General features: G+C 46.8%; 1 protein-coding gene across 2 annotated transcripts in view; it reads left to right on the top strand.

The window, feature by feature from the left end:
* The first annotated feature begins 1,851 nt into the window (after positions 1-1,851).
* Tgfbr2 (transforming growth factor beta receptor 2) overlaps positions 1,852-14,897 on the top strand; it is an 85,297-nt gene continuing 72,251 nt past the window's right edge. The window contains exon 1 of one of the 2 annotated variants that reach the window (XM_034483880.2): positions 1,852-2,503. In XM_034483880.2, the coding sequence (XP_034339771.1) occupies positions 2,410-2,503 (94 nt within the window). In that variant the 5' untranslated portion in view covers positions 1,852-2,409. The remainder of the gene's footprint in view (positions 2,504-14,897) is intronic. The other variant, XM_034483881.3, reaches the window with a different exon arrangement.

Genomic DNA, 14,897 nt, shown 5'->3' with positions numbered 1-14,897 from the left:
TGCCCTGCTTGAGTTTATGCCTTGACTTCCCTAGATAATAAAGCACGAACTATAAAATGAAATAAACCTTTTTCCTCACCCAGTGACTTTGGTCGTAATTTTTCTTTCAACAACCCTAACCTGAACCATGAAATATTGAGAGTCCCTATCATTGAGGGCTGGTTGATCACATACTTCATTATCCAATCAGATATCTGACAGAGAACGGAGATTATATTAATAAACTGCAAAGCAGGGGCTGGGGAGATGGCTCAGTCCATAAAGTGAGTGTCACATAAGTTGAGACCCACCTCCAACCCCTGCATAGAAAACTGGGTGCTGAGGCAGGACAGAACTCAGTGTGTAAAGTGCTTTGTGCACAACCATGAGGACCCGAGTTCAGGTCTCACCACCCACATAAAAAGCCTGTCATTGCCTTGCGTGTGCCCATAACTCCAGTGTTGTGGAGTGGAGACAGGAAGATGACTGGAGCTTGCTGGTCACCAGCCTAGTTTTAGACGCAGCAAAAGACCTTGTCTCAAGTAAATAAGGCAGAGAGTGACAGAGAGATCTCTGGGTATCCTCTTGCTTCCATATGTGTGCTTATGTGCATGCACACACACTTACATGTGCACGTACATACATATCTCTCAATGCTGGCGCAGATGCATTTGAAACCCCAGTGCTGGCGAAGAAGAGAGACAGGAGGTCTAGCCTATTTTCCATCACCAGGATCAGTGGGAAACTCATGTAAAGCAAGGGGCTGGAGAGGTAGTTCAGCAATTCAGAGACCTTGCTGTTTTTACAGAGACCCAGATTCCGTTCCCAGCACTCACATAGTCACCTCCTGGACATGTGGCTTGTGCTGCCTTGGGTGACCCTAGTTCCAGAAGATTCAATGTCCTTGTATAGCCTCTTCTGCAACCGGCGCGCAAGTGATCCTCATACAGACATGAAAGTAAGGTGCTCACACATAAAAGAAAATGAAGCCTTAAAAACAAATCAGGCGAGGTGATTGAGGTGCACACAGGATGTGGACCTAGGGCCTCCACGTGCCCCACACAGACAGGTTGCAGGTACACACAACCCAGCATAGAGATTGTCTCTGGAAAATGTGGTCATCCCAGAAAGAACGAAAATTTTGATAGGTCTTCCTACTGATAGATAGCCTTTCTACCTTCAGCCAAGAATTTTTCTTACCCAAATTATCAAAGAGCGATCATTGAAAAACAGAAAGCAGACCCCACCACCAAAACCACTTTTGTTTTGTTTTCCAAGACAGTGTAGCTTTGACAGCCTTGGAACTCACTCCGTAGACTAGGCTGGCCCCGAACTCACAGAGACCCGCCCATGTGCGCCATCACTGCCTGGCCCCAAACACACTTTTATTTCTTTAGTTTCTTACAGGCAACACCCTGAAAATATCAGACCTACAGCGATCACAGGGCTGACTATTTGGCTTCACTCCGCAGACCACGCCCAGGAAATGGTCCTTCCAATGGGAGGCTCTACCCAGGTGCTCATTAGAAATGCAGACACTCTGGGCTCAGACCTACTGGACCACAACCAGCAGGTTAGCTAAATTCACAACCCAACGTGATTAATACGAACATTAAACTCTGAGACAAGCCCCTGGATTTTTGTTTCACAGTAAGAAACAGTCCTTTACAACGTGATCACGCATGCTTGTACATAAAACTGAAACTAAGCTCTCGTGAAGAAGTGCTTACCGTTATTTTATTAGGGGAAACAATGTGTTCGGGACTCTGGAGCTACATTTCAGAGCTCCCTCTTGGGTCTCCACGGAATTATGAAACCCCTGGGAGCAATGCCTAGAAGGTGTGGGGGGTGCCTGGAGGGGTATCAAGGAAAGTAGTTTACACCACTTTTTAGCTTGTTTTGAGAAACGTGCGCTTAGTCACTTCTGGGTTTGAACTTGGAGCCCGGACTTGGCGGGGTGAGGGGTGCGTGGGAGCGCTGGGAGTGAGCAGCTCAAAGTTTGTAGAGTCCCGGCAAGGTCCAATCCAGCGGCCTTGATTGGCGGCCGGAGGAAGGCGAGGACTGGAAGCTGGAGGAGAGGGCTGGAGCTGGAAGGCTCTCGGGCGAAGAGAGGTCCTGCCCAGCTGTTGGCGAGGAGTTTCCTGTTTCCCTCTCGGCGCCCGGGTAAAGTTGATGAGTGAGTCACTCGCGCGCACCGACCGACGACACCCCCCGCGCGCGCACACGCTCGCCTGGGGGACGGAGCCCCAGCCTGCTGCTCAGCTCTCCTCGGCCGCCGGGGGCCTCCTCCGGGCCTCCGAGCTCCCGGGGTCGCCGATCACATCTGGCCCGCATCCTGAGAGGGCGAGGAGTAAAGGCGCAGCCCGGGGTCCCCGAGGCTCGGTTCGCGGCGCCCCAGGGGCCGGTCTATGACGAGCGACGGGGGCTGCCATGGGTCGGGGGCTGCTACGGGGCCTGTGGCCGCTGCACATCGTCCTGTGGACTCGCATCGCCAGCACGATCCCGCCGCACGTTCCCAAGTCGGGTGAGTGAGTGGCCGGGGCGCGACGCTGGGGGTTCACTAGGGCTCCCCGGTCCTCCTCCAGCTCCTAGGGCAGCGATTGACAGTCGGCTGCCGGACCCCGTGCGAGGGCGGAAACGGGAAGTTTGTAGCGGCCCGAGTCGGCTCAGGCCCGCGGGGATCCGGGGAAGATCTCTCGCAAAAGAGCAGGACAGTCCACTTGCGGGGGACTTGGGGACGCTCCTGAACCCTTTGTGAGCGCACGAAAGGCGAGGGCGGCCGCGAGGGGCCTGCACCCCCGGAAAGGGAAGTTTAAGAAGTTGGAACTTGAAGGAGCATCGGCAGGGGACTGGCCGCCCAGCTGCTGCACACCTGGGCCGCGGACTGCCCTAGACACCGCGACTGAACCAGACTCTCAGCCCTCAGCTTTGCCAACTCGGGAGGGAATCTGGGCCGGGACTCACTTGGATAGAAGTGAGAGAAAAGAACTGATGTCTATCCTCACTGTTTCCTGGCCTGCCGGGATGGGGACCCAGTGAGGGTGGTCAGGTTGATAGCTGAGAAAAATTTACTGCATGCCTACTAAGTGCTGGACTGCCTGGAATTAAAGATCTCAGCAGCTGCCATTCAATGGAAATAGCTAACCCAAGTTGCCCTCCCGGTCCCAACGCAGGGGTGGTAGTTAAGGAAGAAAAGCCAGGACTAGGTCTCCTTCCTAAGGATTTGCTTGGGAAGTTAAAAATCTGACATTTTAACTCTAAAGTTAGAATTGTTCCAGCTATCTGTGGTTAGGGCCAATGTCTGGGCAAGTCACATGACTCTGGGCCTCAGTTTCCCCTTCTGAACAACTCAATGGTTCAGTTTGTGTAAGTTTATACTCTTTTCATCACTGGCTTTCCATGACCTTCCCTGGTAGCTAAGAGATGGCCAGGATCGATTTGGGGTGAAATGCAGAGGATGCGGTCCCTGTGTGTGTGTTTGGGGGAGGCGCGGAGATGGAGTGCGAGGGAGTTTTTTTTTGTTTGTTTGTTTTTGTTTTTTGTTGTTGTTGTTGTTGTTGGTTTTTTTTTTGCAGACATCAGTAGTTGAGGTGATTTAAGAGTTTTTGGATCATGTTGCAAATAGCCGTGGACCATTTCAGACGGGAAGAGCCACACAATAGAAAACAGCAAAAATCCTACCAGAGTTTTACTTCTGTCGTTTTGTAAAGTCTGCTTTCCTATCATTGGTTTCCATTAAAAGCTCAGCTCAGGAACGGTCAATAACTGTCTCTGATGTTACCTCAGCCTCTTAAAGCTGGCTTGGGAGAGCGGGCCTTGTGGCAAACAGTGTTTGCTGTGCGAGCTTGAGGACCCGAGTTCAAACCCTCAGGGTCCATATGCAAAGTTGGGCGTGGTTCTTTGCCAGCCCAGCGTTAGTGAGAGAAGACTGGAGACCCTTTGGAAATTTCTGGATGCCAGGCTAGCTTTAGATTCAGAGAGAGACTCATGACAGTGATAGAGACTCAATGTCTTTCTCTGTCCCTCCTCATGCACACAGACCCCTGAACAGACATAAACACCCACAAGAAAAAAATTAAAAGAAAAACTGCCCGATTTGGCTGAAGACCATCCAGAAGAACACCCTTCTTTTCTGTGTACGTAAAACATTTGCTTTAGATCAGGAAGAACCAAAGTCCAGAGGCCCCAGCTTGAGTTTTGTTTACAAGATTAAGATTTGTGATTTTCGAATTCCAGGCTCTTTGGCTTGTGAGTCATATTTATACACAGTTTTAAACAATTAGCTGACTGGCTTGGTGGGTCTTTTTAATTTGGGCTTTAAATAGTTTTATAAAACGGAGAGGTAGGTTTTTTTTTTTCCTTCATTTTATGGAATTGCTATTCCAGAATGTTTGGACAGTTCATTTTGAGTTGTATGTGGTCAAAGTTTTTAAAGATGGTTTAAAGTTGGAAGACAGTTCCCAGGGAAAGGATGTGTGGAATTCCATTTGCCTTCTCAGTTTCCACAGAAGGGAAAGGTATGGGATTTCTCTGACATAGTGGTAAATTGGGAGGATGTTTCTCAAGATACCTTAACGCAAGAGACAAAGGGAAGAAACGAGATTCTTTACACAGTCCTAGTCAGTCCTAAGCAGACAAACATCTTCTGCTTACCAGCCTGACAGGTGAGCAAGCAGTTTCAGCATAAGAGAAATTTACCGCAAAAGAAAAGATTATTTTAAACTTTGCTTCCTCATGTTTCTCTGAGGGTGCTGTACATGAGCACTGGAATAGGTGGGCAAACACTTGGGTGCTCGTGGGTGTGGAGGTCAGAGATGACATCGGGTGTCTGTTGCACTTCATTTACCAAGGCAGGCTTCTTAGATGGTGCAAGGATTCAAGCTGAACCCAGAGCAAGCTTGGCGGGTTAGTCCTGCTAGCCAGCTTGCCTTGGAGACCCCCAGTGTCTGCCTCCTGGGTGCTGGCGCTAGAGGTGACTGACACTTCCTCCTAGCTATTTATGTGGGTGCTGGGGATATGGATGCTGGGGACCTGATTTCAGGTTCCTCCTCTTGCATGACAAGTGCTTTATAATCTGAGCCATCTCCCCAGCGGACAAGAAATATACTTAGACAAATTTTAATTTAAAAAATGTATTTATTTAGTGTGTGTGTGTGTGTGTGTGTGTGTGTGTGTGTGTGTGTGTGTGTGAGCGTGCGCTGCGCAGTCCTGTGTGGAAGGAATCAAGGGACAACTCTGGTACTCTGGTCATTGGTTCTCTTCCTCTGCCATGCCAAGACCGGAGAACTCAGATCTTGGAGCTTGCCTGCTGATTCCTCCTGCAGGCCTCACAAATTAAAATACTTGTTTTTGATGTAGTATGTTCATGCTTGTAAGTGCTCAAAGATCAGGAGTGACTCCTAGGGGGGAAAATGTACCCTGGATGCATCAGACTTCAAAAAATATGATTTTGACTTTTTAGATGCCTACAGGAGAGTCCTCATAGAGGACTACACCTTGGTCCTGGTGTCACAGGGACCACGGATCCCTACATGGTCTTTAAGGATGTCCTCACATCTGTCCGGGACCTGGACCAAAATTCTTTACTCCTTTAATCCTTTGGGCCTACTCCCCCTCCGCCCAAAAGGTTCATTTCAGCCCTAGGGCACTTCCTTTAATAACATCTTGTTTTTAACAAGTATATTATGCAGAAAATACTAACCAGGACTATAATTTGCTGCCTCTGTTTTGATTTAACCGCCCCACACTGAGGAGTCCATATTAAATGCCCACCCTCCCTAGGTCCTCAGTGACGGCCATACCTCTTGTTTCAGCCTGTTTTCACCCTCAACCAGCCTTCTTTACAGTTTTTCTTACATTTCCGAATAACTATTTAAAAATTTCGGGTGCATGTAGCAGATGTGGGTGTGTTAGGAGAGTGTAGTGTGTGCAGGGGCCCACGGAGGCCCAAAGGCCTTTGGATCCCCTGGAACTGGGGTTAAAGATAGTCGTAAACAACCCAGTGTAGATGTTGGGGACCGAATTCAGGTCCCCTGCCCCAGGAACAATTCTATTTTCCCAGTCAATAATGAAAACTTATGAATGTTATCTTCTAAACTGCCTTATTATTCTTCCTTCTCAAGGGTATTTTACTGAATATCCCCATCTAAGGGGATGTATAGACTCAGAGGATGCTACCCCAGATAAGTGCAACAGACCTGTTCTTATTCATGTTGTTTCTTTGAGTTTCTGTATCATGTCACAGAGCACAGGGCACATCGGGGCCTAGAGCACTGAGGTCCTGTTTGGTTGCTCTAGTCCCCATACCCTAACCCCTTCCCCCCACCACGCTTTGCTGAATGGACCAAGAGGGGGTGCACGTTGGATGTTTCCTTCTCAGCCACTTTGCATGAGTTTCTCCTTGCTATGTTCTCACTTCACTTATTTACAGAACAGCCCTAGAAGATCTGCAGTCCTTCATTCTTATGCAACCTGGACCAAGCATGTCTGGTCTATCTTTCTGTTGAATGAACTGGGGGATAGGGTGAAAGCCACACACTGAAGATCTGGTTGTCTTGGGTTACAATCCTACCTCTCTCTGCTCCCTGGGCAGCCTAGGAATCCTTGGCACTCACTGGGATAATGCGTGGGAAGATGGAATAACAGAATCCTTTCAAGTGCTTAGCCCGGAGTTCATGCCCCCCACCCTAGGCAGCTCTGGTCATTATTAACTCTCAGTCACACTTGACCAAGGCCTCACCTACCCCATTCTTTATGACTTTGCATACCAAGGCCTAGAGCAGCAGTCCTCAACCTGTGGGTGGAGACCTCCCTGTTGGGAGACTCATATCACATATTCTGCTTATCGGATATTTTCATCATGATTCATAACAGTGGTAAAATTACAATTGTGAAGTAACAATGGAATACTTTTGTGGTGGGGGAGGGCATCACAACACGCGGAATTGTATTAAAGGGTCACAGCTTTAGGAGGTGGAGAACCACGAGAGCATCCTGGGCCTCAGTTCAGGCAGCTGCTCCTCTCTGCAGCCTCTCTCTGGAACATCTAGCCAACTCATTTTCTCTGTCTTTGAAGACCTTCCTTGGGCCTCATAAGGAAACCTGCTTTGAATGTGATGGGGGAGCCAAGAGCCCCCTCCCCCATCCTCTCTCAGCTCTGAACACAGCAAGCAGTGATTTTTTATGTGATTCCCTAGTCCACTGAGCCTTGCAGCTGCTCAAGGGCAAGTAAGGTCTGTCACTCAGGGCTGGTCTTCAGGGTTGCCTCAGGAGGACAGACAGCTCGGTCTCCTTCAGGAAGAACTGAGGTGAACCAGCTCTGCTGGGGAGAGTGTGACTGCTGCACAGGCAGCCCCCTGCTATGTTGGGTATTCAGTCCAGAGTGGTTAGAGTAGCTGAATTAACTTGGCTATGGGCTTGCTCTTGCAGCACCTCCAATGGGACCCAGGGCTTTGAATACCTCCATCTCTCTCTTATTTCTTGTAGCAGGATCTCACTAAACTGCCTCCAATGGCCTTAAGTCCCCTGGGGCAAAGCCACCCTCAGCCTGCACTGTTTTTGCTTCAGCCTTTAATAGGCCGGCCTCGGGGCCCACACATCGGGACCCAGCATTGGCTGTTTCTATGCTATGACACGGATTCCTATATTCTGACCAAAGATAGAAAAAGATGTTTTGACTTATGACATACTTTTTAAAACTGCTGTAGAGCCTTCAAAAACCACGACACACCTTAGCAAAGTTTTCACCTAAAAAATTATCCTACAAATGCTAGATTTCTCTTTCTTTTTCTCTTTCTCTTCTTTCTCCTCCTCCTCTTCTTCCTCCTCCTTCATTTTCTCTACGATTGTAGAAAGGAGACAGTAATCACAAACTATAATGCTGAATTTATATTCAGGTTTTGACCATTTGTGTGTGTGTGTGTGTGTGTGTGTGTGTGTGTGTTTCAGTTTGTTTTGAACACAGAATAAACAAGGTTTTATTCTGTGGCCTAGAATATAGACTAGGCTGGCCTCACACTTGTAGCAATCTTCCTGCCTTAGGCTCTCCAGTACTGCTCCTCCAGGCATGGGCTGCCACACTGGTCTTGAATGTTTATGTTTCCTACCCACCTAGGCTTTATATTTTGGTTTCTGAGCAGTGTATCTAAGGGAAGTGTGTGCATCCAACATTGGCTGTCTGTCATAAAGCATCCTGAGGATTATTTAGGTCAGCTGCAAACCACCAAGGCATTTCAAGATGGGCTACACGAAACTGTATTTCCTGACCCTGGCTCAGCATACTCAGCTGTATAAAAGTTTAACCCTAACTCTCTGCAAGCTTTTGTGTTCTGTGCCTGTGGATCTTTGGATGGTTGAAGTTGTGGTTTTCAGAACCAGCCCAGGGGCGAGCAGTAGTAGCCTGGTGTTCGCAGCTTGTCCTTCCTCCCACGGGGAGCCTGTCACCTGTGACAGGACAAGAGGGTGATTGATTACCTTGTTTCTGGGTGGGGTTTGCTGAGGAGTTTAGGAAGCTGCAGGGATGCCCTGGCTTATCTTGAGGTGCAGTTAGGAAGAGGGGTGACATTACTTATTTAATCATAGAAAGAGACCTAAAAGATATTTCTTACGATTCTTTATTTCATAAATAGATGGCAGCTCTCTCTCTTTCTGTTTCTCTGTCTCTCTCTGTCTCTGTCTCTCTGTCTCTCTGTCTCTCTCTCTGTGTGTGTGTGTGTGTGTGTGTGTGTGTGTGTGTGTATGTGTGTGTGTGTGTGTGTAAGTGGGTTTTCATAGAGAAGCTGAAGGGGTCAAAGGGATACCATATTTGAGAGTGGAGGAACCTTCTCACCTCAGATGCCCTCAACGTGTCACCCCTGGTTGGTTCATGCGTGTTTACAATCTGCTATCATTTTTATTTCACTGTGTATTTCTCCTTATTCATACTCATTGTACACAGTACTCTGTGCTAGAAGGACACTTTTTATAGAAGTATGCATTGTGCCTTTTGATGGTCTTTGTGCCACAGAAAATCAAGACAGGGACAGTATGTGTCTTGCTCATGGGTGATTTACAGTTCCCAGCCTGACAGGGATATCATGGTAGTGAGAACCAGGGTGGCCCAAGCATTGATATCGCTAGCAATTCAGCCGCATCGTATTCAATACAATACAATAACTATGTATTTATTGTGTAATTGCACAATGTGTTGTACAGTACAATGAAGTCTATTGTAAAATTCAAATTCCAAGCATACGGGACCATTACATAGGTCCCAGGCTTAGACAACTACTGCTGGTGGTTCAAAGCAGAGTAGATTTGACCTGACTTAATGAAGATGAAAAGATTTACCTTTAGTGTCCAGCTAATTTGAAAGCCTGTAGCTGGGGAAGGACTCTTTTTTTTTTTTTTTTTTTTTTTTTTTTACATTGAAGTCTGACAGTCTGTGGCTTGTTCTGGCCTGGGTCCTTCTCTTTCTCCTTCTCCTCCTGTGTCAGTATCCTCTGAAGCCCAGGCTGTCCTAAACTCACTATGTAGCTAAGGTTAGCCTTGAACTCCTGATCATTCTGTCTCTACCTTCCCAGCACTGAGACTACAGTTATGCAATACTACACCTGGTTTGCGTGGCTTTGGGATAGAATCCAGGGCTCTGTGTACTCCGAGCAAGCACTCTGCCAACTGAGCGAGCATCTAGATGCCCACTGTAGAGCAACTGCCCCCTTGGCTGCAGTTGACTTGGTCTCTGGCTTCCTGCCTAGGTTTTGAAGGGGGACCTGACGTCTGTGGACTGGGGCTGTAAGCAGTCAGAAGGAATTAGCTGTAGGGCAAGAACCTGTGATCAGTGAGATGATATCTGGGTAAGGTCAGGCATCCAGGCTCTCCCTCTCTTTATCTGATGAAATATTTTCTTTCAAATACTTTCAGCCTTGTGAGTAAAATATGAACTTGGTATATGAGCACGTCCTGGACTTTCAAGGACATCCTACTCAGGCATGTTTGGCGGGGGTGGGGGGTGGGGGCGGACACTCTTCAGATTTCTAATCCAAGTTCTGCTCCCTTTACGACCATGTTTTGAGTTTCTGGATTGCCAAACATTTCTGCCCTAAATCCACATCTTCAATTTGGAAGGATGCTTGGGCCATCTTATAAAGGCCTTTCTAGCCTCTAGCTGGACGCCTTTGTACTGTAGTGGTTCTCAAGCTGTTTGTTGTGACCCCTTACGGATCGAGTTTCAGATATCCTGCATATCTGATATTAAAGGGTTTCAGCGTTAGGAAGGCTAAGAACCACTGCTTTAGAGGGCATACAGAATGAGAGAGAGGGAGGGTGAGGAGGGGAGGGAAGAAGGGGGTGAAAAGAGGAGAGATAACTCTTTAGAAGATGTAATTCTCCATTTCAGTGTCTTGCTTTTAAAAATGTATTTTTATGTATGTGTACATGTTTACATCTGCATACTGTTATGTCTGTGTGCCATGTCGTTGCCTGTGTATGCCAAAAGAGGGTGTCAGATGCCTTGGAGCCGCAGTTACAAGTGGTTGTGGACTGCCTGACGTGAGTGCTGGGAGCCATACTTGGGTCCTTTGCGAGCACATTCGTGCTCTAACTACTAAACCCTGTCTGTATCTCCTCATGATGGAACAAGTTATAGAGAGGAAGATGAGATGTCGACCAGAGCTCCCATTTCTTGGGAAAGGTCTTTGAGCATGGAAGGACTTCTGTAGTTCAACCAGGCCTTCCCAATACTGAGGGTTTGTATTTGTCAACCAAGGCACAAGGACTCATTTGGCCCAACACCGCATTGGCTTGGTTTATGGCTTTACCTGTTTTGGTCCATGGCATTCTCTTTCTGGGCCTTCCGGTGTTTGGGTGGGCTAGGCATGAGCCACATTCCTTTGCAGAGGAATGGGGCAAAGGTTGAATCTGTGGCCTGCATCCTGTTTTCCCTGGAGCAGAGAACATACCCATTAATGAAAGCTAGGACCCTGGCCATCGTCTAGGGTGAGGAAAACTCAGGTTGGTACAGTGGCGGTTTTGTTGAGGGAACGAGAGCTCAGTCTGCTGGGCTTGTTCTGTTGAAGCTTCCAGAGTTTCCACAGCCTTGGTTTCATTTCTTCCGCATAGTGAGATGATTAGCACGGGGTGAATGCATTTTTCTGGGGTCATGAATATTTCATTTGAGCAATCCAAAGGCTTCTCAAGTGTTCTTTAAAATGGGGGTTTTAGGACAGTTTAGGGAAGTTAAACCCTTTCCTCAGCTCTAAGGCACAGGACTAGTAAAAGTATGATTTTTTTTTTTTTATTTTAGAACTGCAGGTTTGGCTGAACACACAGTCAGATGTCTGAAGGAAAATAAGGGGTGGTGCATGTTTCTAACCTATGCCACAGTGGCTCTTCATCTGGTAAAGCTCTACACCATTTAAAAAGATGTATTTCCTTTGAGGAGGATCACTCACTGATTCCTGGAGGTGACCACTTTCACTCCTCCTCCCAAGCTCTGTAAGCCTCCTCCACAAAGAGAGATGCTGTTGTTCTGGGTGTATGGTAGTGGAGGGACCTGGGGTCTTTATGGACATAGTTACTAACCATGGCAAGAGCTCTAGATGGTTGAGATCATACCATGGCCTGGAACGTGCTGAGCCCCTACTGTGTGTTAGGGGGTACTTGAGATACCTCTCTCAAAGTGAGTTTTCTGATTCGAGTGTCTTAGTTAGGTCTCTGTGGCTGTGGTAAACACTGTGACCACAAGCAGCTGCTGAAGGAAAACATCTGTATGTCATAGCTCATCACTGAGGGAAGTCGGGGGCAGGAACTCAAGGCTTTTAGGACCCTGGTATCAGGAGCTGATGCAGAGGACATGAAGCAGTGCTGCTTGCTGGCTTGCTCCTCCTGGCTTGTTCAGCCTGCTTTCATATAGCACCCAGAATCGCCAGCCCAGGGTTGGCACTGCTCACAATGAGCTGAAAACACTTCCATAAGGAAATACACCACAGACTTGTCACAGGGCACTCTGGTAGGGGCATTTTCTCTTTCCAGACGACTCTAGTTTGTGTCTCGTTGACAAAAGAACTAGGCAGCACATGTGTTAAGTCTTTTAAAGGATTTGGTTTGGGGATCTAAACCCATAGTTCTTATGGTGTGCTGACTCTAGATTGTCTTAGTCAATATAACGGGAGACACCAGGAAATAAGAATAATGGTATATTCAATTTGCTTCTGCATCTGCATTTAAAATATATTATCTTGTTTCATTTCCCTAGTGGGCTAAAATCAGACCTGATCCATGTACCTTGTATATCATACCTGATGGATGATGGCCTCAAGGTGAAAATGCAGTGTCCTGCCAATGATGAATTCTCAGCTGAACGGTGGAGGAGTTACACCCCAGGGACATTAGGTAGCTTTAGGAAAACAGGTGCCATATTGGGAAGATCTGGGGAAATTCAAGGCTGTAACCTGTAGTTGAGGATACCTATGGTAGATCATGGGAGATTTGCCATGGAGTGTTTGCAAGTTAACCTTCAAGACCTCTCTAGTATAAGTGCAGCTCCTGGTCTTAGGCTGTGGTGAATGAGTATTCATCAATGCAAACAGTATTTAAGAAGCCTTGCAGGGCCTTTGCTTTCCTGCTGAACATTGTCGTAAGACTGGAGACAAACCCAAATGCTTATACAGCACCACCTAGAATGAATTATGAAGACATGGCTCCAAGATTGCTCTCCCAGAGCACCTGAGCTCAGTTCCCAGTACACACTTCCAAGAGCTAACAATCAACTATAACTCCAGCGCCAGGGAAATCTCTCACCCTTCTCTGGCCTCCACAGGTTCTGCATCTACAGGTACATACCCAAGCAGACACACATACATGCACATAAATAAAAGTAAAAATAAATTTGGAAAAAACAAACACAGATTCTGATTTGAGTCTTAGGAAAAAGATAGAAGTTTGTTTTTTTTTTTTTTTCTTACAACAGAAGGTATTACAAGACCATTGGGAAAAGATGATTTAAAAGCATGCAAAAATAGAGGAAAAACTATTCAGAGAAGTTTGTTAAGCTACAAGTGGACAGACAAAACGGTTTGTTTTTCTATAAGGGTTTTTATTTGTGGTGTTTATAATTTGTATAATACCATTGCTAAAAATTCTAAGTAAGCATTCTCTTTCACAGCATAGTTCCTGCTCTTAATCATGCATTAGTTTCTCAGCGGAGTGCCTCTAAACTGTCTAAACATCTCCTTTCTCAAGACTTAAAGCTGTGCCTAATGGTAGGGTTCACTCACTGGCTTAGGAGATATATTTAAGAATGCCTCCTCCTCCTTCTCCTCAGCTGTAAACAGAGACTGAAGTCTGCACTATGGCGTCACTAAACAGAAACCTTCCCTCACTCCCGACCCCCACATCAGTCTCAGCTAAAGCCCTTCATCACTTGCCTCCCTGTGCCAATGAGAATGGACCTTGATCTTAAATGAAAGGTAACCCGGAACTGACCCTTATTTTGAGATCAGAGGCACAGACAGCAGGTGGGGACTGAGGCACCAGGCACAGGAAAGTGTCTGGGAACTGGCTTGAATGCTGGCTTCCGTGGGGCTTGTTTTTATTTGTGATGAGACTTAGACTAAAAGAGAATTTTTTTGCTTTGTTGCTTATTTTCCCTGTGTGTGTGTGTGTCTGTGTGCACATATGTGTGCACATGTTCATGTTTGTGTCTGTGTGTGCACATATGTGTGCATGTTTGTGTCTGTGTGTGCACATATGTGTGCATGTATGCATGTTTGTATCTGTGCGTGCCTGAACATGTGTGTCTACACGTGTGTACATGTGTGTCCACACGTGTGTGCGTGTGTGTTTGTGTGCACATGCCTATACATGCATTCCAACCAGAGTGCAATTGTGAAGACTGGAGGACAGCTTGGAACTCAATCCTCTCTTTCTACCTTGTTTTATGGTGGAGTCTTTCTTGCTTTTGCTGCTGCCTGGCAGAGGTGCATGGAACTCAGGCCCTCCGGCTGGCTCACTAGCTAAGGCCTGTTCACCTGCTGAGCCATCTCCTGAGCCCCACAAGGCTTTTGAGTCGGGATCTCTCTCACTGACCTGGAAATTGCCCTTTTGGCTTAGATTGTCTTGTCCATGGAGCCTCTCTCTACCTCCCAAAACCGAGATTACAAGTCTTCACTATGCCTGGCTTTTTTTTTTTTTTTTAAAAAGGCTTGTTTGTATTGTTTTTAGTTATGTGTGTGGGGATGTATGTGCACATGGATGCAGGTGCCCGGGAAGCCAGAGGCATCAGATTCCCATGGAGCCGTGTTCATAGGTAGTTGTGATCCACCCAACAATGGGATCTAACTCAGGTCTTCTAAAAGAACGGTCTACACTCTTAATTACTAAGCCGTCTCTCCATCTCTTGTTTCTTGGGGATCCAAACTCAGCTGCTCCTGCTTGTGTACCTTCCCAACTGAGCTACCTCCCTGGCCCCTTTGAAACATGTGCTTTTTTATGTTAATAGAGAAAATTACCAAAGTTGAGTTAGAAATCATTTATTAAATCCCGAACTGATCCAAATAGAAAACAACCCAAATCCTCATAGGTTGGACCCACCGTTTCCCTGGAGTTTTAAACTAACTATTACGAAAGAGAAATTAATGTGTCACCGTGGTCGTTTTGAGAGTTTCTTGCTGCAGGCATGTGAGTGATAGACTGTGGTCACAGTAGACTTGCTTCAGCTGGAACTTATGCCTGGCTCAAGACGGCCGCACCTGGTTTGATGGTGATGCCATTTTTATTTGGTCAATGACAATATTTGATTCTTATCCTCCCTTAAGTGGGTGAAATGTTCAGGAAGGTTCTTCCCAAGGCAGAAAAATCAAGAAGGACTTTAGTCTATCTTGAAGAAGATTCAAGGACTGTCTGTGTGCTTTGGGGAAGGAAAGGAAGCCTGTGGGTATAAT

Source organism: Arvicanthis niloticus, chromosome 21 (genome assembly GCF_011762505.2).
Source record: "Arvicanthis niloticus isolate mArvNil1 chromosome 21, mArvNil1.pat.X, whole genome shotgun sequence".
Lineage (NCBI taxonomy): Eukaryota > Metazoa > Chordata > Mammalia > Rodentia > Muridae > Arvicanthis > Arvicanthis niloticus.
Note: the sequence above shows the minus strand (reverse complement) of the source record. Positions and strands in the feature narration are given on the sequence as shown.